The sequence below is a fragment of the Vicugna pacos genome, chromosome 29 (assembly GCF_048564905.1).
Source record: "Vicugna pacos chromosome 29, VicPac4, whole genome shotgun sequence".
Classification (NCBI taxonomy): Eukaryota; Metazoa; Chordata; class Mammalia; order Artiodactyla; family Camelidae; genus Vicugna; species Vicugna pacos.
This window is the reverse complement of record NC_133015.1, coordinates 17,275,919-17,301,232: the sequence shown is the minus strand read 5'-3', so window position 1 is coordinate 17,301,232 and position 25,314 is coordinate 17,275,919. Positions and strand designations below refer to the sequence as shown.

At 46.8% G+C, this 25,314-nt stretch overlaps 1 protein-coding gene across 1 annotated transcript; it reads left to right on the top strand.

The window, feature by feature from the left end:
• Positions 1–3,881: 3,881 nt before the first annotated feature.
• Positions 3,882–24,953, top strand: VXN (vexin). The gene is made up of 6 exons (XM_006204699.4): positions 3,882–4,140; positions 8,302–8,357; positions 16,103–16,253; positions 19,888–19,949; positions 22,707–22,798; positions 24,660–24,953. The coding sequence occupies exons 1-6, from the start codon at positions 4,074–4,076 to the stop codon at positions 24,841–24,843; spliced, it is 612 nt and encodes a 203-aa protein (XP_006204761.1). The 5' UTR covers positions 3,882–4,073; the 3' UTR covers positions 24,844–24,953.
• Positions 24,954–25,314: the final 361 nt, after the last annotated feature.

Sequence of the window (25,314 nt, the reverse complement as noted above, 5' to 3'; positions counted from 1 at the left end):
GTACCTGCTAAAATTATGAATGTACCCTCTATTCCACAAGTCACTGAAGATAAAACTCAGAGGCCTTTTCAGAGGCCCACAGCCTGGTGTCCCCTGGTCTGCAAAGCCTGGTGTTGTGGCATTGGTGGGGGGGTCCAGGTTTTGGAGTCATGACTGACCTGGGTTAGGGATCCTCTTCTGTAAAACGGTAGTAGGCCCACCTTGCACGGTTGTTGTAGGGCTAATGTACAAAATGCCTGGTGCATAATAGGTGATCAACAGTAACATCACCTGCATAGTGCGTGGTTCACGATGGGGTTCAATAAACATGGAGAGAATGGATGAACGCTGTACGGCACGAGCTGGGAGGACACTGGCCACCATTCACATTGAGGGGCTGCCCCACCTCTGCTTTGCCACAAAATCCGCATCCCTCAGGTGCTTTTAAAGCCACATACTCCTGGGAGCCGTTCCAGATCTTTGGAATCAGAAAGAATGAGCGTGGGGCCCAAGCACATGACATTTCTCAAGCTGCTTTAGCAGGTCTGGGTTAAGAATCGCCAGGGTTAAGAATCACAGATTCTAATCTTGGAAGAAGGCTCTGTCCAGAACTCTCTTCTTTCTACTGTTCATCAGAGGGTCTCAGACTTGAGTGAGATCAGAAGCCCCGGAGAGCTTATAAAACACAGGTTGCTGGGCTGTACCCCAGAGTTTCTGAGTTAGTAGGCAGGGAGGGCCTGAGAACGTGCATGTCTAACAAGTTCCCAGGTGATGCCGATGCTCACTCCATCCAAACCCTACCTGTATGTTATCACCACCAGGGGCTGTTTATAAGTACCTACGCCCAGGCCCTAGAAAACCATATTTAAAGAGTCTAGTGGGGGACCCGAGTCTGCATGATTCTAGTGCATCCGGGTCAGGAACACCTGCTCCCTTGAGTGACTCTCTGCTCGAACCCCAGAGTGTGCCCTGGCGCCAGCGAGGAGGGCTTCTCAGGAGCTCCTTAGAAACTCAGTCTCTCAGTGCCCACGCTTAACCTGCGGAATCAGATTCTGCATTTTAACAAGACCCCCTGGTGAATCCTACCACATTCAAGTCTGAGAAGCATTGCTTAGGTTCCAGCGTAAATGCTTCAGAGAGGGCTTCTTAAAGATACACATTTAAGGATATTCTTTGCAGTACTGTTTCTAATTTACAAAAATAGAAATAAGCTATAGGTCTATCAAGAAAGGAGTGAATAAATTTTTACAATTCAGTGGTCTTCTGCACATCTATTTAAAGAATGGGAACCATATATTTTCCCTCAAGAATGAGGGAGTGAATGCATGCATGTGTGGTATTGCTCCATTTCTATTTTCTTAACTCCATATAGAGAGATATAAAAAAATCTGCAAATATACCCACCAATCTGTAAACAGTGATTGCTTTTAGGAAGTGAGACTTGAATGGGGGAAGTGGACTTCACTTTTTCTGTGTACTTATTATAATTTTTGAGTTTGTTATAATAATCAGGTATCATTTTTATTATTTAAAATATATTTCAAACATATAAGCATGATTTCTTAAGACCTGTTTTTCTCTGGATGTGTTTCCTTACATAAGCTCATTTAGTTACGTGTTTCAGTCTTATTCATTAGACATAGTACAATATACTCTAATTGATTAAGTCTGGGCTCTCTTAGAAAAAACCAAATCCAGCCTGGACCCCTTGAGATTAAATCCAGGTAATTCTGATTGACTTCTGGGTGCCCCAGAGGGTTCTTAATTTCAGTTTAGTATCAGGTCCTTAAAACTACATTTGTGTCTTTCAGTTCCTGGACTTTGATATTGCCTCTAATTAAGCATGTGGTTAATCAAAACCCCAGATTTCTTTTTAATAAACTGCTGCTAAACCAGGTCACTCCAATTCTGTCCTTAATTTTTTTCAATGTAAAGGTAGATATTTTTGTTAGTTTTGTTAAATTTCACCTTGTAGGTTTTATTGCCTAGTCTGTTAACATAATTTCAGCCTTCAACATAATTTTGTACCTTGCTTTCTATCATACTAGGTATTCCTCTAAACTTTATATTCTCTGAAAAATTTAATCACCATGGAGGTTATAAAATTTATAGACAAGCCTTTTAGATAGTCTCTTTGTAGTTGAAAATGAACAATGAACAAAAACCCACTTAAACCTTCCAAAAAGGAAATTTGTCAGGTGGAGACTGAGGTATATCCTACTGACTACAAGACAAAAATGCCACAGGGCCTGGGAGAGACAAGGCAGGAAATGGGAAACTCAAGCTTGGCAGCGCCCCCTCCCTCACCTCTGCCTCTTTATGTTCTATCTTTCTCCATCTCTCATACCCACCCCTCACTCTCCCAACACTCCCCTCAACTCCAAGCCTCCCTCCCTCCCACTGGCCCTCACCTGAGCACGCACAGAGACACAGACCCACAGACCCTCCAAGTGTAGGCCAAGGTGAAAGGACCAGCTCCCCTCCCCTGGATTTGCATCCAGGCCTCAGGCCCCTTTCAGACCAGCAGTTCCATTTATGTCCACTGGCTTCCCCTTAACTTCACCCTCAATGGCTCTGAGAGCCACCTCAGATACTGAGACAGTACCTTCCCTCTGGCCCCAGACCAAGGCCCAATTTCTGTTTCCAGGAGGCAGCAGTCCGGGTTATGTGTTTGCCCTGATTCAATCAAATGTGGCCCAGGGCACAAATTCAGGTATAATAAACTGTGGCTGCCCAGAGCCATCCTCTACTGCTGAGTGTGAGTCTCAGAGACATCAGTGTAACACTGGCAAGTGCCTGAAGAGTAAAATGCCCCAAATCTGTCCACCATAGAAACATCAATGCTCACCAAGGGCAGGTCTGAGAGACCATGGCTCAGGTCCCCCCAGGTCCGAAGGAGGGGGGATGGTTTTGGAGGTGAAGAATAGAGTACAACTTAGTGGCTAAGTACATCGGCTTTGGAAGCAACTTAGAGATTAAATCCTAATTCTGCCATGAACTAGGTATTTTAATCTTGAGCAAATTACTCAATCTCTTTATGCCTCAGTTTCCTCACTTATAAAAATGGTAAAAATAATAGCTAGTTTCATTGGGTAGTTGCAGGCATTAAATGAGATTATATATAACAGGCTTCCTAGCTCTTAGCTACATTTAATAAATGCCAACTATCCTTATTAATAACACATCATCATCCTTATCAGTATGAAGAAATAAATCTGTAATGGTGTAATGAAAGGTAGTAGGTCTGATATAATACAAATGTTTCAACCATCCCTTATTTTTTGTATCGAGAGAGAGAGAATATAGAGGATAAAATATAAGCTATATAGGCTATTTAGGGTAATATATATTAGGATACTTAGGATAATAAAAATATAACCTCCCTTTAAGTGGGAGCCTTGCATGTCCTTGTTATCATCCCTGCAAGCACCCGCCGGTGTCTACAAGGAGATGCTAAACGCCTAGCTCTCTAGAAATGTCAGCCTTGTCATGTACTGGCATGAGGCGAAAAGGCTCCGGAGAAACAGTCCTTTTGTTTAAAATAGAAACTTTGAAGGAAGCCAAATTAACACATGACAAATTACTGAATAGCCAGTTCTTCTGAAAGGAAAAAACAAACAACAACAACAACAAAAAAACAGCCCTTTCCTTTCTGAAATGAAAAGGAGAGTTGCTGGTACAAAAATTCACGTTTCCTTTTTCGGTGAAATCCTCCAGCCACACTCGGTGCTAACCGAGTAGGCGATTTCACTTCATCACCACTTCACAAAAGACTTCCAAATTCACTGCGGCAGACACGGCAAAATAAAAATGTTAAATACATCCTGGCTGGGAGGGGACTGAAGCCGCCACGCTCAATCAAAGGTTCGCAATAATAGGATTCATAAAGGGAAGGAAAAAAAAAAAAAAGACAGATGGGATTAGAAAATGTTGCAGTGAAGACTCTGGAATGAGATGAGATCACAGCACCAGCCTGTCTTTTGTGGACCGGCACAATGATCCCCGAGCCAGACTGGATTAGGAAACCTCGCGACTAGGGGTTCAGAGAGAGGCCTCCGGTTCCCAGGCACTTTTGGGGAGAGAAGGCTGAAGCGATGCATCAGATTTACAGCTGCAGTGATGAAAATATAGAAGTTTTCACCACCGTGATTCCTTCCAAGGGTGAGTAAAATTGCCCTTGACCGTTTCCTTAACGCGGCACGCAGGAGGGTAAAAACGATCACGTGCTGTTTTCCCCTCGGGTCTCTGAGGTCTGATCATCTCTGTTTTGATGGTGTTTGCGGTTATTGTTTCTGAAAAGGAGGCACATGGATGGACATCAGTCACTGAGAAACAATCCATCAAGGGGGAACGAGAGAGTTAAATACTCCCCGTTTCACTTAATTCGATCCTGGGAACCTAATATGCCAAACAAAAGTGACAGCAAGCCATTGTTTTAGGAAAAAGAGATGAAAACAAAATTTCCAGGGCAGCTAGCTAGATTCTGTCATCTTCGCCAGTGAGCAGGTGGGCTCTGAAACGAGAAGCAGCGCAAAAGTATGCTTTCTAACTGTGCCGTGAAATGTGAGGAGACAGCCTGCTGGCAGTGGCCTAAAGTCCAATGGAGCAGTCAAATACTGCCCTGACCGAGGCTGGCCTCTGCCCAGACCCTAGGGCCACACTCCCAAACTTAACCTGCAACTGGCACTGCCAAAGAGTGTGACTTTGTAAAAGCTCTGATGCTCAGAGGTGAACAGGTGAATGGTGTCAAGTCCCGGGAAGGGCTCTGTGTGAGAGCACAGAGACCCATGGGTCTGGATCCTGGAAAGTTCCCTCGCCTCCTGCAGAGCTCGGCCCTCTCTTCTGCCCCCTCAGTGCTCTCTCTGCTGCCCCTGTCTTGCTGGGAGAGCCCAGGACCTCAGCTTAGCCCCTGGTCTCACTATCAGGTTGAATGAAGAGGGCTGGATGCTCGCTGGTGCTGTGACCCCCTGTTCAAACAAGTCCTTTTCTCCCCGTGTCAGCCACTGACAGGGCTACTGCTGGGGGGAAGGGAGAGGCTCAGTCCAGCCACAAAGAGACAGCCAGTGGAACATAAATTAAGCTTTAGACATCTATTGCCAGATAGAGGGACAGGAAAAGAGAACTGGGAGTCTGCCCACGTGCTGAAGTTGGGACTCTCTGGAGACTCTGGAATGTACCTGGAAAGTCAAGTTGGACCCTCTGACCCAGCAGTCCCACTTCTGGGTAAGCACCCTTCCACGTGGATGCTCACAAGGGCCCTGAGTCTCCAAGGGCAAATCTGAAAGCAACCTAAGTGTCCCTGAAGAGGGAACGGGGTAAAATGCGGTGTCATCATAGTCTAGAATACTCCACAGCAGTCAACAAGGATGAACTAATCTATGTGGATGGACACAGAGAGGTCCCAAAAGCATGATGTGGGGGGGAAAAAAAGGGCAGGCTGAAAAAGTATACATATATGATAATTATTACATCTGGAAATACAAAACAATACTATATATTGTTTATGGATACATACCTGGAGGAAAATATAAAATATATAGGCTAGAAAGACACAGAGAAAGTTACTGATGTTAGTAGCCCTGAAGAGGGAGGGAAGTAGAATTAGGGGAGGTAGAAAGGGGACCAAAACTTGCCTTCTAATTTTTTATTTCCTTTATATGAAAAGGAAACAAATTAAAAGCAAATATGAAGATGTTAGAATGTGAATTTTCTGTAATCTTTTTCCATTTAAAAAAATTAAAGAGAGAAAAACATCAAGGTGGAATGCCTTTTAAATTAAAAACTTATTATGAGGTTCAGGAGCAATGTTATACTTCACCTGGAGAAAATCATTCAAAACGGGGCCTTTGATTCCATTTGCTTAGCAGAGTAGTCATGAGATCTATTGCCACTTCTGTGCTGTGTGACCTTGGGCAGGCACTTAACCTCTCTGGGCCTGAGTTGCCACTCTTGTAAAAGGGAGAACTTAGTCATTTCTATTTTTATCCCATATTTAGAGCAATGAGTATGTTGAGTCAAAGATAAACAGTCAATCCTATCTTCCCTTCTTACCATTTTTATTCATGGCCACCTCCTGGTATTAAACCAAACAGTCATCAGTATTCATGGGCAGGTCATTGCTCAGGAAGCTGTTCCAGAAAAGGAACATTTGCAGTTTTATGTCAGAATGGAAGTGGAAGAAGTCCACCTCTTCCTGTGCCTTGTTTTTCCTCATCTTGCCTTCTCCAGAGCCAGCAAGCGGAGGGCTCCCAGGGGGAGAAGGTGGCACCAGGCTCTGTTTAAGTCATTGCTTAGGAGAGAGATCGGTACCTCCTCATTCCATCCCTGTATTCCCTGACTGCAGAAATACTGGCTGGTTTGATTTTTCCCTAATGAAGGTCCTAGTCTCCCTGGGATGCTCTTTCCCAAATGCTCCTGTTTAGCTGTGTCTATTCCACATGAAATGACCAAAGCATTTACCGAGCATAAGTTCAGCAGCCTGGAGTTCAAGAGCGTTGGCCCTGTTCCACCACCGTGTGACCTCTAACCCTCAGTATCTACCTACAAAACAGAATTACTGAAGAGACCCTACCCTACAGAGTTGCTGTGAGGAGTGACTAAGAGAAGGAAATAAACCAGCCCCCGGGAAAGCTCACTGTGAGCCATTAATCCATTTATTACTATTCTGTTATATCCCTCTTTCCAACACACATATATTGAGTTCAGCCTAACATCTAGGCATTTCTTTAGCTGAGCCATCTTAATACCTCCCCAAAATAAGGCAACATCAAGTGTTGTAGCATTTCTTAAGTATTTTAAAGGCACAAGACATAGATCAAGTCTGTAACTGAGGACCAATGTGTACTTTTACCTCCTAGAGAGGAGAGCCCTTTAAGAGAAAGGTTTCATAGGCACAATTCACAGTAAACACAAAAGATAAAAGCTGTGGTTTTACCCAGAACTTATACCAGTGGGTTTAGTGCAAGGGTGAACAGTACCACAGCATTCAAAACAATTCTCCTGGGGAGAAACCAGCATGAGGAAGGGTTGGCAGGGGGAAATCCGGGAACAGCAGGAGGGAACGGAGGAAACTCCAGAAAGAGAACGCCTGACGGATGCCAGTCCCTTGAGGTTATCACTGATTGCTTTCACCTGCCCTCGTCTTGCAGAGAAAGAGGACAATCATTACAACCACTGTGAACTCCTGGGAACTCACTCTGCCAGGCGCCAGGCCAAGGGCTTTATAAACATCAGTCCAGTTAATCCTCACCGCAGCCCTCTGACGTAGGTGCTGGTTTTTCCCCTGCCTTCCAGGTGAGGAAAGGGAGGTTTAGAGAGGATGAGTCATTTGCCCAAGTCACATAACTGGCAAGTGGTCGAGTTTGATTCACACCCAGGTGAGAGGAGCCAGGAGCCCTAGCTCTTAAACAGCGCTCGGCACTCCTGGTTTCACAGCCGCAGGTGCCCTGCAGAAGGTAACAGCAACCCAGCTCTTACCCGATCACTGGTCTGATGTGTGACAAGAAGTCCTTTCCCTTCCAGGCAGGGCAGTTACAAGGTGGGATTCCATTTCCAAGTAAATCACTCCAGCATCAACGTGCAAAAGAGATGCTGGGCTGTCTCCGTTTTCAACAACATACACAACTTTTCCCAACCGAGGAACTTTTCTGTGATTAATTGATTCTCTGAGGTTTTTTAAATTGTGGTAAAATACACAGAATATAAAATCTACCACTTCACCATTTTTTAGGTGTCCAGTTCTGTGGCATTACCTACATTGTAGTACAACCATCACCACCATCCATTTCCTCAATTTTTTCATCTTCCCAAACTGGAATTCTGCACTCATTAAATAATAACTCCCCATTCCTCCTTCCTCCAGCCCCGGGTAACCCCTATTCTAGTTTCTGTCTTCGTGAATTTGACTAGTTGAGGTATCTCATATAAGCAAACTCATATAATATTTGTCCTTTTGTATCTGGCTTATTTCACTTAGTTTAATGTTCTCAAGGTTCATCCATGTTATAGCTTGTATCAGAATTTCATTCTTTCTTAAGGTTGAGTGATGTTCCATTGTATGTATGGACCACATGTAGTTTATCCATTCATTTGTTAATGGACATTTGGGCTATTTCTACCTTTTAACTATTGCAAATAGTACTGCTGTGAGCTTTGGTGCGCTCAACCAGGTAACATCTAAAATTGTGCTTGCACCCACCTCTTTCCCCCACCCACCCCCCACGCCCTGTCCCACTCCAGGTGCAGACCCTCTGGGGATGGCTACTGTAGCTACATCAGCCTCACAGGTGTTCTCAAAAACCATTCCTTTCTCTCTCTCTGCAGTGTCCAGTCCAGCCAGAAGAAGAGTCAAAAGCTCTCAACACCTCCTAACCAAGAATGTAAGGAAACTTCAGTTTTGATCCCTTTTATTGACTTTGATTAAAAAAGCAACGTCTAGCTTCTTCCCTCTCTCCCTCTCCTCTCAACAACCAGGAAGGGTTTCTGTAGCCCCTGTTGTTGCTGCCGCACCCTCAGTCCGATTACCCCAAATATCCGACAAATGTCACCCAGACCACAAACAGCCCAGCATCAGACCCTCTTCTTCTGCCATTTTCCCCACAGAAAGTAATTTTCATTTTCTATATACATTTTTTTTTAAACACAATGTGGGTACAGCATCCCTGACCTGGGTCTTCTCCTATTGTTGGCATTTGCACTGTTCCATTTTTTCACTATCATAAGTAGCAGTGCAGTGAATTTGTTTGTACCAAATACTATTCTTTCGGATTAATTATGTGGAGTAGAGACCTCAAAGTAGAAGTAAAAGGATAAGAATAGTTTAATCCATCCATCCATCCATCCATCCAATATTTGCATTCCTGTGTGTGAGACACTGGGCTAAATATGGAAAATATAACAATGATTTTTAAAAGATGGTTTCTGCTTACAGTTTCATCATATACTACCAGGAATTCTGAACAACTGCCAGGCTTCCAACAATGCTTTTCCATTTAACTCCAACCTCACCAACATTGGCTTTCATTTTTTTGTATTATCTTTTGCTACTTTAATAAGCACACATATCATCTTAAAGTTAGTTTACACGTCTTTAGAGCTTGTGAATTTTTCATTTACTTACAGATTTCTTTATATAAAAGCTGTCAATATGTCTTTGTACTTTAATTTGAAAAGTTTGTTTTAACCGCTGATTGTTTCTTCTTGGCTATACTGGAGTTTCTATTACTATCACAATTTTTTGTAGAACACTATTTTCATTTTCTAAGCATCTCAATTTTTAAAATCCTACTCTCCATTTTTTAAAATAATTTTTAAGTGACCTGGGAATGTTGTTTAATATACATTTATTACTTTTTAAATTCCCAAAATTCCCAAAGCAGTATGTGCTCATTATAAATTTCAAACACAAAAAAGACATAAAATACGGTACCAGAAAATACTGAGAAGCTGTAGAACATAGTGGTTAGGTATGTAGACTCGAGTCAGCTGCCTGGTTTCTATCCATTTCCCAGGTTTAAATCCTAGCTCTATTTCTAGCTACCTGACCTTGGGCAAATTGCCCAACCATCCTGGGACTCAACTTCCTTAGCATTAAAATGTGGATAGTGAGAGCACAGATCTCTAGAACCATTGGAAGGAGCAAATGATTTAACACATGTAAAGTGCTTCAACCAGAGCCCAACACATACTGAGCATTCCAAAAGCACTGGTGTTTTTTTCAGTGAAAATTTCTCATAGACTAACATGATATGCTGTATTGCTCAATAACATACTGTTTTACAATTTGCTTTTTTCACTAAATAATACATTTTGAACATATTTACATGCCAGTTAACACATACAGATCGTCCCCAATCTTTATGGAGGCTGTATAGTATACCATTCTATGAATGTAGTTTTTCATCCAAACCAAATCTGAAGATTTTTCTGCATTAATTATTTAGCCAAACCATCAATAAATGGGGTTTCCCCATTTTCTCCACTGAAACAATGCCACAAGAAATATTTTTGAACAAATTTTTTATGCTGTTATGCAAATGTTTTTGAGGATAAATTCATAGATATGAAAATGCTGAGTCATCAAATCAACACCTTATACTTAAATTTATACAATGTAATACAACAATTTTATCTCAATTTAAAAAAGGAAAGAAAATGCTCAAAGGATATGAACACTGAAAAAAAGTTACAGCCATTACCAAATTCTTAGCAACTGTTTTAAAGTACTTTTAGCAGAACTCCTGAGCCAATACTGCATGGTATCAACGTTGTTAATCTTTAACAATCTCACAGATGAAAACATCTTAATTTTAATTTTCATTTTTTAAATTATTAACATCATTCTCCATCTTTTCATAGATTTTGATATTTTTTCCCTCTGGGTTAAAAGAAATGTCTTTTGTTCATTTTTCTGTCAGTTGTATGTCTTTTTTAAATGGCTTTTGAAAATATTTTATATATTAAGAAAGGGTTTTAATGGGTTTTTTGTTGTAGGGCAGGAAATTCTTATCTTTCTCATGGGGCCTGGAAACTTCAGCCCACAGTCTAGAAGGAAAATGCTCCTGACTTCCAAGGAGCAGTGGGTGTTACCAAAAATGGAAAGGGAAGGGTTTTTTGTGGGTAATTTAGAGTTTGAGAACAGACCTTTCGGTCAAAGACTTGAGTTTGGCATTACAGATGGTCCCCGACTTACGAGAGTTTGACTTTGATGATTTTCGTCTTTACGATGATGCCAAGGAGAATTGTATTCAGAAACCATACTTGGAATCTTAGATTTTGATCTTTCCCGGACTAGCAATATGTGGGATGGTACTCAACCGTGCTGCTGGGCCGAAGCCTCCAGTCGGCCACACGATCACAAGGATAAACAAATGATGGACTTAGAACCATTCTGCACCCAACCATTCTGTTTTTCACTTCAGTCCAGTATTTGATCAACTGTATGAGATATTGAACACTTTATTGTAAAATAGGCTTTGTGTGAGATGATTTTGCCCAACCATAGGCTGATGTAAGTATTGTGAGCACATTTAAGGTAGGCTAGGCTAAGCTGTAATGTTTGGTAGGTTAGCTGTATTAAATGCATTTTCCACTTAGGATATTGGTGGGGGGAGCATTTATCAGGATGTAACCCCGTTGTAAGTCAAAGAAGATCTGTATTCCAGATTTGAAGGAGCCACAAAATCGTTCATGACTCAAGAGTGATCCCCTGGGAATTAGGAACGTTTAGTTTTCAACCAACTTCTTGCCTTGAATTTCTAACTTTAAATGATCTTCCTGTCTGAATCACCCCTTATACCAATACCTACTGACTTTATAAGGAGAAACTGTGACTATGAAAGCTTAAAAATGGAAACTAAATCCTACTTTCTAGGAGTTAAAGAGGGTTCTAGGGAAGAAATTTCTCAAGGGATTTAGAACTTAAACAAAGGAGATAACTCTCAATGGTAGAGGTGAAGCCACATGAGCTTGATACACACGAAACCCCAAACCATAGGGCACAGCCCCCTGGAAGACCCAACTGACTTCAGCCTGGCTCTGCAGAACCATGCTCTCAGCTCTCCTGGGAATGGAAATTTTTGAGAAAGACTGCTATGTCTATGGTTTATGACTCTGCCTCTCTAAAATATTTTTACAGAGGGGAAAAAAAAGACTCAAGTATATGAATATACATAAAAATAACTTTTGATCAAAAAAAAATCAGAAGCTAAGGCCTTGTCTTCAAACACGAAATCTTCCCCCAGGTGAGAGAGTTTAATAACACCCTCTGGCCTTTGAGCTCTCTGAATTTCTGATTTCCCCTAACAGCCTGACTCGTCCTTTGCTCATAAAACTCAGACCCAGCCGAACAGAACATTCAAATTAGAAAAGACAGGAAAGGTCTTATTCTACCTAAGACAGGGAAACTGAGTCCCAAAGCAGAAAGAACTGTCTCTGATCTTTTCTTTCCTCATCCAACTGACTCTTGTCTTCGAGTTCCCAAGAAAATCATTCATATTTTGCAACTGCTTTAATGTACCAATATTTAGGACTTTTTTCTTGAAATTCTTACTTGCGTCTATTCTCAGCCCTTGGGCTACCATATGGATGTCAGGCTCTTTACAAGTATCTCTTTCCTCTCTCAACCATCCTTAGTGTTGCAGTTTCCTCCCTCTCTGGACCCCTCATAAGTTCCATTTTCTTCTTCTCCAGTTTCACCAGTCCTTTCCCCACTACCCGCTCTGATTCTCAGGCAATTTTATTAACATCCTGATCATCCTGATGCTGCCAACATCATAAGGACATCAAGGAAGAAATTTAAGGAAATTTGAAGGAATAAATTTCCCTGAAGTGTGGGTCAGTTAGGACTCCGGGTACCAGGGAGCCATCACCACTGTGATTCACAGCCCCTCCACAATAAGCAGCAGCGCCATCATCAGGAAAGATGGAGAAATGAGACTGCAAATACCACATTCTCCCCAGATTTCAACCTTGTGGAGGAGGGAATCTGGTGATTTGCTATTTCAAAATGCACTGAGCCATCAATTGCACTTGAAAATTCCTACCTGGAGTCAGCACTTCAGTGGGTCTTACAAAGAGCAGTCCCTTAGGAGTCATGAAAGCATGGTTCTCGTCCAGGCTCTGCCCCTTATAGCTCTGTGACCTTGAAGACACACAGTCTCCCTTGGCCTCAGTTACCCTATAGGTAAGATGAGGGATTTGGACTAGAACTTTGTTGTGGATCCCATCAGCCCCGAATCATCATGCTTCTCCATCACCTAGGTCTCACTTGCCTTTCTAACCTCCTACCGGCCCCCTAGGTCTTTGACTTCAGCCCAGCAGGGGAGCATCAATCTACTTCAGTAAAGCTGTTGCTCTAGTACATTCCTATTTCCAGCAGGCAATTTGGTGAAATTTGACCTCAGAAAGGAAAATTCGACATAAAACCCCTGTCTCCCCTTCCCCACTCCCTAATCTCAGCCCTGCACTCAGTGTGCTAAAGAGCCTGCTCTCAGACCAGCTTGTTCTAAGACCAGTGAGCAGCAGCCAGCCTAGACTGTGTCCTACCGACCAGAAAATAAGCCAGGTCGTCGGGAGGCCTTCAGGAAGTCACAAGCACACATCCAGCTGTCCATGCCGCGGTGTGGACCTAATGCACTGCCCTGCACCCTCTCAGTGCCTCCACTGTTACGGGAAACTAAAACCAAGCACAAGACCAGCTAAGAAAGGGACGTTTTCCAAGCTGAGCCCTCTCCTCTTTCCTTTCCTGCTTTGGCATCCTTCAGGGACAGAGAAGATAACTTGCCAAGGCACCTGGGAAGTAACCAGCCTCATCCCCACCCCAGGAAACCTACATCCAGAGGTGGGCTGAGCAGCTAATGCCTCTCCACTCGCTCCCTGCCCAGTCCCTTCGCCCAGCTACAGTGCAGAGAAGGGACGACAGAGGAACATCTGCTTCCCTTTCAGAGGTGCTGGGTCCTCCCAGACCCCTCAGGCTTTTACGCCCTGCATTACTTTCTCCTTCTACAAAACAGGCTGGAACACACGCCAGTCCTCATTCCTCACTAGAGGAATGCTGAGAGAATGAACATAAAATCCCAAATACCTGTGATGGGAGGTTGACAGCCAAAGGCCTCTGGATGTCAGTAATGAGGCTCAGGTCTCTCCCGTTCACCCTGGATGTCCACATCCCAGGGGAGGGCCCTGAGGCCCAACGGTACACATGTCCAGGGGAAGGGGCTCTGAAATGCCGTTTATCCAGAAAATGCCAGTATTCTGGGCAACACCATGGCAGAGGGCAGTGCTAAGAGGAGGGAAGGAAAGGGAGAGAGCTGAGGAAGTTGTGCAGGGTGACAAGTCCAGGCCACCCTCTGCTGCGCCTCACAGCCCTCAGTGAGCTGGTGTAGGGCGGACGGGCACTGCCCTCAGCCTGCCCTGAAGGCTTGTTGGAAACCCAACAGAAACACCACCTTCTAATCATTTTGCAATTTATAAACGTATCAAATCAACACACTGTTCCCCTTAAAATTATACAATCATATGTGTCCATTCTATCTCAACAAAGCAGGGGTAGCGGGAGAATAAATATTCTAAATTATTGGAGGGAAAAAACCATTTTCTGCAATGCCCAGAGAAGAAGGCGGACTAATCCTAAGTGCTCCTGAATTATCCCCAGCTCTCTCCAGAGACACAGAATGAGCCTGGGTCCTAAAACTGGGCATGAGAAGAGTTAATTTCCTAAGCCAGATGAGACCAAATTTGGAATATATTAATTTTCTAAGCAAAGAACTATTTGCAATAAAAGCAAAGAATGACAGCCGCCCCACCCCCGGCCCCTTCTTCCTCTGTGGCAGACAGGGCTGCTCTTCGACGCTGCAGGTAAACAGGTGGCACGAGGGAAGAGAGCCTGCTGTGCTCCTGAAATCCTTGCGGAGGACCAGCAGGGACTGCTCCCCAACACAGCGAGGATGGGGGGAAAGGACCCCCTTCCACATAACCTCAAAGTATCAAACCTGGGGCTAGAACTCAGGGCTGCACAACCCCACGCGGAGGTTAACTTCATCACTGACAATCGATAGGAGAAAAAACAATTTTGTTTTAACGTGCGTTTAATTATTGTTGTTGAACATCTTTCATGTTTACTGGCTATTTGCATGTCTATTGTCAATCGCCAGGTGTTTTCTGGCCCCATTTTTCTACTGTTTTTCTTCCTCTTTTTTGATTTGTAAGAGTTTTATGTACATAGGGATAACTCCCTATTTATCCATAACAAATGCTAACATTGACCCATATTCTATTCCAGTGTTTGTTTTTGGGTTTGGGTTGTTTGGTTTTCTTTTTAACATGCATCTTTGATCTGTCTGGTATTCATTTTGGTATGACAAGTGTGGACACTGATCCGTTTCCTGGGTGGCCTGACATTTATTCCAACAACATTTATTAAAGGTCCAATTTTTCGCCAGTAAACTATCACCCTAATATAATATTTAAAAATTCAGTCTTCTTTGCCTCAGCTCCCTCCACGATTGTTATATGTGGACAACTGAAGGGGATTCACCAAAGACTAGACTCTAAGGGTGGAGATGGGTCCACCTCACTCACAGATACACCCAGGGCCCAGGATCTGCATGGAAATGCCCTCGCAGGATGTCTGCAGAGGGAAGGAGCAGGTGAGCAAGAGAATGAGCAAACACAAGCCTCAGAGAAGCTGCCATGTAATGTTGGAGGTTCCAAACTGCTTCAAAGGAGAGAAGAAACTGAATGACCCCAGTGTCGTAGCTATGCATAAAAATATGCAGGATATGCGCCACAAACTGCTAAGACTCCCCTTGTCACCTGTGATATTAAGATAAATATCATTTGTATTACTTGTCTCAAATTTTTACATTTAAATTATTTCAATGACTTCAGTATTGTTACTATATTTTTAAAGGCCCCTTTCAATGGAATCTGACAAAAGGGGTATTCCTCTTAATGTTCTCCCCAAAACAACTATTCAGCGGGTGGTCATGATTGAAAACACCTTAGCATTTAGCGTTCTGCTCTGGCTTACCAGCTTCCACTTACCCAGCCACACGTCCTAGAAATTCATCTCCCAGCCGACACAGACAGGCATCCTGCACGGTGGGGGACTGTGAGTAGCCGGGAGCCCTGCCTGCTGTGTTCCCTGCAGCTTCTTCCTTTTCACAACCAGGGAATCAGTTGGGCCCGGAGTCCTCTCCCCAGGTCTCCCCTCTGCAGGAGCATCCAGAAACCCGCGTGAACCAGGGCGCTTACTCAGCTGCAGGTCCGATTTCTAGGACCGTCTTCATTTCAAATAGCCTGTCCTGTTGTCAAACCATGTGGGGCCCTGGGACAGGTGACCGGCCCCAGTATGGGGCCTAATGGCCCAGATTTCTGACTCGTGAAGGGGCTGCTGGTGAGGAACCCCCCAGAAGCCTCACTTTCCTGCAGCGTGGTACCACTGGACATGCTGAAGTTAAATGCCACAGGTCACTGCTTCAGGCCAGTCAGCCCAAGTGTTCTCACTGCTCCTAGCAGCGTTTGGGGTAAGGAAGGTCCATCTGCAAGGCTGCAGTCCTGGGCCATGGCTGTGGGTTCTGGATTCCAGGAGAGGAACAAGCTGACGGTCCTTCCTCCTCGGCAGGTGGTGTTCGAGTCAGAGCTGTACACGCCCAGGCCCCTGGAGCTGCTGCCGCACAGGAGCGACCGCCGCGACGTTGAGGGCCGCAGGGCCAGCCGGTTCCAGAACGCCCGGCTGCAGGGACCCCACTCCGGCAAGACCCCCGCCAGGCCTGGTACGTGTGTCCGTGGCCCATGGCCCCAGGGCCTCCCTGGGGGGCAGTGACCCACTTAGAGCAGCTGCTACAGAGTCCGCGTCCTGGCATGTGTTTATTCCAACCACATCGTGGTCCTCCCTGGCGTCCTCCATCAGGCCAGGTGCGCAGAGCTCGCGTGGCGCGGGGGCTCCGCGTTTCCGCTGTGCGCGCTGTTCGGCTCTGACTGCGCCTGCTCTCGGGCGCCACCTACAGCAGCACCACGGAACTCCTTCCGCCTGCAAATACCCGCGCCTGCGCCTGCGTAATGAGCCAAGACGCGCTCATCTACCATCTTATTCCACAGGCAGTCCTGCCGGATTCAGGAGGAGATAAAAATTATTATATTCTGGGGGAGAGGAAACCAGTGTAGACACGACCCATGAAGCAAAAGGAGCTTCCATTATTTTACGGAGTGTGTGTGTGTGTGTCTGTCTGTCTGTGTGTGTAATTATACAGGCTCTTCAACAACTGCCATCTTAAAACCTCATCATTTAAAATTTGAATGACTTAAGCTATTTCAACAATCTATTAAAAGAATTTAGAGACAAATTTGTTTTGAAAGCTGGAAACACTGAAGTCTTACCTTTGACGCTATTTTCTAAAATGGCTTCCACCCCAAGCAATTAAACAGGAATCTGTGTCTAGCCTGCTGAAGTCTGTGATGATATTTTGCCCTTAACTGCTGGTTTCAGTTATTTCTGTTATGCCCATAGCCTAGAGTTATTCATATTTTAAATTCCAAAAATACACAAGAAGTCTTGGACGTCCTTCTCAAAGCTTTGGGTGTCAACAATTTTGAATGTTACAAGAACTGAAATTAGACTCCATTGAGTATATCTCTTCATTCATCCATCTTCTCTCCTTCCTCCTTCGTATGTTAGACTGGATCTCTAAGGTTTCTTTGGTCACTGACACCCTGGTCCTGTTTTTATGATCTAAGGTATAAAGGCACATAAATCAAGCCATGTTTTCTAGTTAAGTGATTACATATATACATTTTTATGTAAAGTGAAGCCATTAGGAAATTGCAATCTGCCTTGCAAATTAAGAGGAGATAAATTTTTCCATCTATATATAGGTAGGTGGGTGGGAGGGTGGGTGCATGTGTGTAGAAAGGAAAAGATTATCTTCTCTACAAAATCATAAAATGAATTTAGAGCCATGTTTCTCAAATTTTAATGTACAAAAGAATCACCTGGGAATCTTGTTTTCATGCAGATTCTAATTCAGTAAGACTGAGAAGGATCCCAAATTTTGTTTCTAATAAGCTCCTAGATGATGTTGATGATGTTGGTCCAAGGACAACATATTGATTAACAAGGATTTAGAGACCATCTAATGGGTGGTTCTGCAAGTGGCATCCCTGGAGCAGCAGAACCACCTGGGAGCATGCTGAAAATGCAAATTTTGGATCCCACCCAAGACCTATTGAATCAAATTCTGGGGTGGGGCCCAGCAATCTGCTTTAATAAGCCTGCGCCCAGGTGATTCCAGTGCACCCTGATGGTAGAGAACCTCAGATCTACTGCAAGCACCCCCCTGCCAACTTACAGAAGAGGAAATTGAAACCACGGAAACCGTGTGACCTACCCAAGGTCGTGCTGCTCATTAGCAGCAGAACTGAGATTAAATTTCAGGTCGCCTGATTTCCTAGCTAATTGCCTCTTTCTCCTAGAGAATAATTTCTTCCCAACTGTCTAGTTTTAGGGGCTACTTTCCTCCCTAAGTAGCCTGTAGAAGCTTGGACGGGAAGAGGAGAACAGTAAGTTATGAAATAGACCGACTCTGCCCACCATGTGACAGTCAGCTCACGCAGGGAATGTGCTAGTCAGGTTTAAAAAAAAAAAAAAAAAAAGACTGAGCTGGGCATTGATTCAATTCCTTCAGCTCCCACAATCTGACAGATTCCAGAGGGGATGAGAGGGAGGGAGAGTTTCTGAGTCAAAGCCAGACCCCAGTGTTCTCCATAGGAAAGGTTTAGCACCGACCTTGGGCATGAGTCTTCCATCCTCCCATCAGAAAATGTGTCTCCAGGGATCTCAGATCTAGAGACCTGTTTCTTTTCTGAGCTACAGGAGAAGCCTCCTGGATGCTGTAGCCTTCTCTCATGGGAGAAAGATGCTCTGGGGAACTCTGGAAGTAGTGGGAACTCTGAAGGCAGAAGCCCAGCTGAGAAACCCTCTCACCCTGAGGCTTTGAGCAGATAAGCCTCAAGTGACCAGAAATGGGCCTAGGGGAATTGGCCACTGGAGGAAACTCTCCACCAAGATTTCCTCAGATGTCTTAGAATCAACTTGTTCAAAGGGAACTTGTCCTCCATCTTTAAACCTTCCTTTTCAGCTGGGGCCACCATCCATCTTTCCAGCAAGCCGCTAGGATGTTTACCCCAACGGCCCCTTGTCCTCCCCACCTCCACTCCACACACTAAACCAGTGTCCACTCCTGGGCCTGTCTTGCCCTCCCTCTTGGTACCTACCTCAGGCTACCTGGGCTCAGATTACCTTCATCCCTTATGTGTAGCAGCCAACCCTGGTCCTCCACTACCATCCCTCTCCCCCCACAATCTGCTTCTGCCACCCCTCTGCTTTAAATACTGTGTTCTCCACACCCCCAACTGCCCTCCAGACCATGCCCAAGGCCCTCCAGGACCTGTCCTCTGCTCATCTCTCCTGTGGGCCACTTCCTGTGACACTCCTGTCCCTGCCAGCCAATAAAAAGAACAACCCTGAGCTGTAGTGAAATTCTGTGACCACTCATTCTATCCTGTTAGAAGACATGGTTCTCTCTGCAGACTGCCCTCCCTGTGTCTCCCCACCTGGCAAATTCCTCCCAGACTGGGTGAGGGGGGGTCCCTCGGTGAAGTCTCCCTAGGCCTGCAAGACCACAAACAGGGCAGCATGCCAGTCCCTAGGTCATCCCTACCTGGCTTCGTCGTAATTGCTATGTGTCTCTAAAGCCTCCATTTCCTCGTCTAGGAAGTGGGGATGGCTGTGAGATCCCCCTGTGAGGGCAGTGGTGAGGGTGAAGTGAGACAGGGCTTGTATCTCACACTCAGCACAGTGCCCGCCACAGAAAGTACTCAGACAGGAGCTGCTGTCCTCACTTAGGCCAGCACGCTGCACGTCGTGGTTTGCTCTTGGTAATCGTGCAACCCCATTTTACTGGCACTGAGATGTTTCCCTCTGGGTGGGGGGCAGTATTTCTTTACGCTGTGTTCTGGCCCAGGAGGGACTAGACTGAAGCCCAGCTCCCCCCACCTCTCACCAACTACCTCAAATCAACAGCTGGATTCCCAGAAATGGGTGATCTCAGAAATAAAGGCACAGAAGGAAGGTTCTCATGTACGATGTCTCAGGACTCTGATAAACCCCCACCTTCCCACATTATGAGGCTTACTTCCCAACAGCAGGCAGGACTTGTGGCTCATTTTCACAGGTGACCCCTGGACAGTTGCCCCATTGCCTGACCCTAGTGCCTGATGGTGCTGCCTGGTACAAAGGCCGTTAGAAATTCCCGGCTTGTGATGGACTAGCTAACGAGCTAATTGATGCAGAACCAGGGGGAGGTGGAACACAGGACCACTGAGTAACATCCCTTCCATTCAACTTTGCAGTGGGGATTTCTGAACCCAAATCAGCAAATATGTGTGGGAATCGAGCATACGGAAAAGCTTTGGTAAGTAAAATAAGCCTGGTAAGTTGTATCTGCTGTGCTTTAAACTTCTTGTCCTGTCCCTGCCATGAAGAGACCAGGTGTCCTTTGTTCCTGGCCTGAGGGTCATTAGAAGAGCCTAGCTGAGGGTTCCCAGCTCCGAGAGCCATCGGCTGGCGGCACACCACTGGCTGCCGCTCTCCTTCTTGCCAGAAATTCAGCTCTTAGGCCAGCAGAAGGCATTACCTAGCAGACATCTCGAGCAGGGGGCAGCAAAGCAGTTTCTGTGGCTGGCCCCCGGCAGATGGAAATGGCTGATGAATTCCCAGGCGCGGCTACAGGGGTAAAGAGATGCACGGGTCTCGAGCATGGTGAAAACACAAACACCATCGTCTCAAGCGGACTTGGGCCCAGGGAGCCGCTGAACCACCCGCAGGCCCAGCACCTCCTGCGAGGCGCTCTGGGGCAGGTGTCCACCCAGTTGTCCCGAGCTGGATCCAAGTGGCCACAACTTTATGTTTCCTCCTTGCTCTGTCACGGCATGTGGGTGCCCAGAAGGGTGTGACCTCTGCAGCCAAGGACACCTGAAGGAACTGAGAGTCACCTGCTGTCCCCCCTCCCCGAGCTGAGTGGCTCGTCCTTCCCTGAAGGGGGGTCAGGCCGTGCGTGTCTGGGTCTAGCTTTGCGTCACCCTGAAAAAACACATCTCCATCATCTTCTGGGCATGAGTGTGGGTGCCCTCTGGGTTAGCACAGGAGGAGCCGGTGGTGGCCGGAGGTGAGGTCAGCCCGGGCCTCCTGGGCTCTGTGGGCATCAGCTCTCAAGACTCATGGATCGTGCCCTGTGAGAACTAGAAGAGACTGGAGAGAGTGTCTGGGTCAGCCTTTGTCCTTATGACACAAACTAGACAGAGATGTGAGCACTTCCCTGCTGATCTGGGCGGGAAATTTGAACCAGTTATCTCTTTTAGGTCATCCCGAACACCACCCAAAGGGCAGGGATGGGCAATCAGGAGCCCCCTGCCCCAACCTAGTACCCAGGGGAAACAGGATGGCTGGGCCATGGCCAGAGTGAAGGCTGTCGGGCTGTGACAGCTCAAACAGCTGGCCTCGGCTGAACCCCAGGCTAAGGGGAAGAGGGCAGCTCACTGCCTTGGATGACCTGCTCCCAGCCCCCGGGCTGGGCTCCAGACAGTGCCCGTCGCAGAGAGGTAGCTGCAGCTGGGAGGCCAGTGCCAGGAGAGGTGGGCCAGCATGGTGATGGGACGTGGTCACAAAGGAAGGGGCAACAGTAGCACGGAGAACAAAGAGTCGGCATGACTGATCCTATCCTCTGGGCCTGTGATAGTGGGGCTGGGGTCCTGCAGCTCATCAGAGGCCCACTATCCCAGGGCGGAGGGCAGTTCAGAGCTGGAGCAGCTAAATCTGATCCGATGCTAAAACGCGCTGGAGGAAATCAGACTGCAGACAGAGGACAGCGGAGGGCAGGAGTGGGGCTGGATGGACTAAGAGGCATGTTTCCAGGGCTGCCGGCACAACGGAGAGGGACAGCTCCCGAGAGGCCACAAGGTGGCACAGTAACTCTGCCCACCACCTCCAACCAGCGAGGGAGAGAAGGCGGGGTGAATCCTGGTGTCCTCAACTTGGAATTTTCCAGCAATTCTAGGGATGTAGTGACCTTAAGCTTTCCCTGGGGCTTGGGGTAGAGGAGCAGAGCAAAGGTCCATTGACAGAACAAACTCTGAACTTAGCCCTGCTTAGGCCATCAGTTACTGTTCAGTTCAGGATACGGTTCTTAAGCACTCACTGCCTCCTTTAAGCTGGGGGTGGGGGGTGCCCAAAGGGTTAAGCCCCAGACCTTGTCGCAGCCATGCCAGTCCTGGGGAGAGTACAGAGCACAAGAATCAAGCAGAGACCCAAAAAGAGAATTGGTGGGATGCCAAAACATGTCACACCGGGGCCAAAAGACAGAGAGAGATCACGCTGGGCACCAGCCTGAGGGAAGGCTGCCTGGACAAAGTGGCCTTGAAGGGCAGGCAGAGCTGGGGCTCGATCCAGAGAGCGAAGGAAAGGCTGGGTGAGGATGCGGAGTTGTGCGTGAGAGACAGGAAGAGCAGGACCAGCCCTGCGGGGACCCGCCCGGAGAAACAGAAAGCAGAGCGGCACAGAGGGGGTGGAGCACGGTTTTGAGGAGCCGGGAAGAGCAGGGTGCAGAGCTGGCCTCCGTCTGCCCTGTAGTGGGGAGACTGTCCGATTCCAGGAGGGTCTGGGGTATGTGGTGGGTCTGGTGGGAAACAAGACAGGCCCTGAAGGCTGCAGCCCAGGAAAGGGAGAGGGTGGCGCTAACCTCAGCAGTATTTCAAAGCAAGAATCTGCAGGATTTGACAACAAAGTGGACACGGGCCTCGGGGGTGCAAGGGGGACAGAGTCCTCGGGTTGGACTGAGTTGCTCTCTTTTTTTTTTTAATTTCCTATACTACTTTTATTTATTTACTTATTTTTAAACATTTTTTATTGATTTATAATCATTTTACAATGTTGTGTCAAATTCCAGTGTAGTGAGTTGCTCTCTTTCAAGCGTCTCTGGGTCGGTGGTTCTCAAAGTGGGGTCCTGGGACTAGCACCACTTAGGACCCTGTTAGAAATGCAGATTCTACTAAGATAGAAACGGGAAGTCAGAAGTTTGGTGTCTGCTGTGGTGTGAGGATACCCTTCGAACGGCTGCAGTCGGTGCCAGAGTTGGGAACATAGGACATCCTCACACTCCCTTCTCCCCACCCAGATGCCCCCGGTGGCCCGGATCTCCGTGAAAGCCCCAGGCGTCCTGGAGGCTGCAGCCCCGGGCCCTGAGAACGGAGCTGCTCTGACCAGAGGGTGAGTGCTGTGCCTCCGGCCTTGCGGCCTCGGGGCTCCCCACCCGCTCCTGTCAGCCTGCAGCAGTGAAGAGTAACAGGTGGCCGCTCAACAGACTCTCAAGATGCTAAAACAAAATCCACGCCAGCTGTAAATTCCCTTTTAATGAGGGCAGTAATCCTGGGTCTCTGCAGCGCCTCATCGTTTCCCTGGGATTAAGCTGAAGTGTTTCTGATGGCTTCCACCTCATTAACGCCACTCTTTAGACTTGGAGAAGTGTCATTTGGGAGGGGTTTTGGTTAATTAGATAAATGTAATCGCAGGCCATATTCAGGACCTCCCGAAGGCATGCCGGTGTCAGAAATGCCTCATGAATCAGGTTCACGGTCCCCACTCAAAGGTAAAAAGTACAAATGTTTCAAACCAAATTTATAACCCCCACGTTACTATTAACTCTGATCCGGAAACAGCAGTGAGAGTAGCAGGAATGACAGTGCCCCTGCAATGCCCTCACTGCCTCCACTGGGGCACTAAGAAGACGGCAGGAGGCTTAAACTCAGTTCACCGTGTGCACTTACGCCCCCATCACACTCCTCCAGGCTGGAGGGAGCGGAGAGGTGGTTTCGGGGATGGGGAAGGATGTGGGCTTTTGACTCAGATCTGTCTGCTTGCCCGGCACCGCCACTGACTGACTATGATTTCAGGCAAGTTATTCAGACCTTCAGGTCCTCATTTATTTAAGAAAAAAATCAAACCAAAAATGGGGATGATAACAGGACCCCTCTTGGGGGGTTACTGTGAGAATTGGATGAACTAATGCGTGCAGAGCCTGGCACAAACCATTGCCTCATTTTTCAAGAAACAGTCTGGGGGTCGGAAAGGCACGTGCTTGGGAAAGTGTTAGGTGCTCACATGTGAGGGACCAAGAGCCACCATATGGCCCTGAGGGGCGCACACCCTGAAAGCTGAGGGAGTTGAAGGAGAAACAGACCCCCGTGAAGCCCTTCTCGATGAAAGAGAGCCATCAAGAGTGAGTGGGAAAAACCAAGTCACTCAATGTATTGAGTTCTAATTGGAGAAGAGTAAGAAAATCATTTAGATTGTATTAAGTTCTAGTAGCAAATTGTCCTGAGCAGCAAAGGCTGTTGCTGACTGCGGCAGTAAGCCAGCAAAAGTGGACCGCCGTGCCTCAAGAAAGGCCTGCTTTTCCATCCACATGGCTGCACTGCAGAGGGTTCTAAATGGCCCCTTTCTCTCTGAGCTTAGACATTCTCATTCCACTTTGCTCCTGGTCCCTGGCTATTGAAAATAAAACCCATGTCTTTCCCAAAAGAGGAGCAAGTGAGAAGAAAAATGAACATTTACTGAGGTCTACAAGGTGCTGGATGCTTTCTTACCTTGCTGCCCTCCTCACAAGAGCCCTGTGAATTAGATGAAATTATCCCCGTTTCACACGTGAGGAAACTGAGGCTGGTCAAGGTTAAGTCTCTTGCCTGAGGTCACACAGTAAATGGGAGCAGGACTCAGCCCCAGGGCTCATGCGCTTTCAATAGCTGATGCTTTGCAACATCTGCTTTTTCCAGCAAGATGGCTCGTTGGGTGGGGAGAGTGGGGAGTAGAGTTTGGAACAAGAGCAGAACTTGGGACCCTTCAGCCAGTGTGCCCAGGGCCACGTCCTTCCCTCCCCCAATGCAGGGACCCCCTGGGGGCGGGAGAGGGGGTGTCACTCCTGCGTGGGTCCCAACAGGGACCCTCCACCCTGGTCACAGGTGTGGGAGCAAAGGAGGGGCAAGGGCTCTGGCTGTTCTTCCCGAGGGCAACCAGTAAAAGTCTGGTTCAGCGATGTGACTGCTCTCCCCACCCACCCCTGGCTTTTCTTTAGATCCAGACACCTCAAGAAGATGACTGAAGAGTACCCAACCCTCCCGCAGGGAGCAGAAGCCTCCCTGCCACTGACGGGAAGTGCTTCCTGCGGCGTCCCCAGCATCCTGCGGAAAATGTGGACCAGGCACAAGAAGAAGTCTGAGTATGTGGGAGCTACCAACAGCGCCTTTGAGGCCGACTAAAGGCGACCCTCCCCGGGGGCCCTGCACTGGCCCCCATTCACCGCACAAGGGGAGGAAACTTCCGGATTGGAGCTGAGCCACATTCACCTCTGCTAGTCGCTGGTCCACACGCATCTCCCTCCTATACTAACCGACCGCCCTGGCTTAGGACTCGGGAAAGAAACTGCCCTCGAAGGCAAAAGAAAACTGTTTCTTCTTAGAATCGATAAAGCCATTGGTCTGAAAGTGACTTCGGGAGGTCACAAAGTTTATATCCTTATCTTTAAGCAAAACCGCACCCAAATCAAACTTTCCCAACCCATCTTAAAGTCCGCCAAGGAAGGAAGCGGGCAGTTCCCCAGTTTTCCTTCCGAGTTGTTCTGATTTCTGGCATAAATGTTTCAGAGCTTGACGTTTGAGGCACTGTAAACACGAAGGTTTCTCACTGTTCCTGTTATATTTATTTTACCTAGTGAGGTATGATTTTTAGTG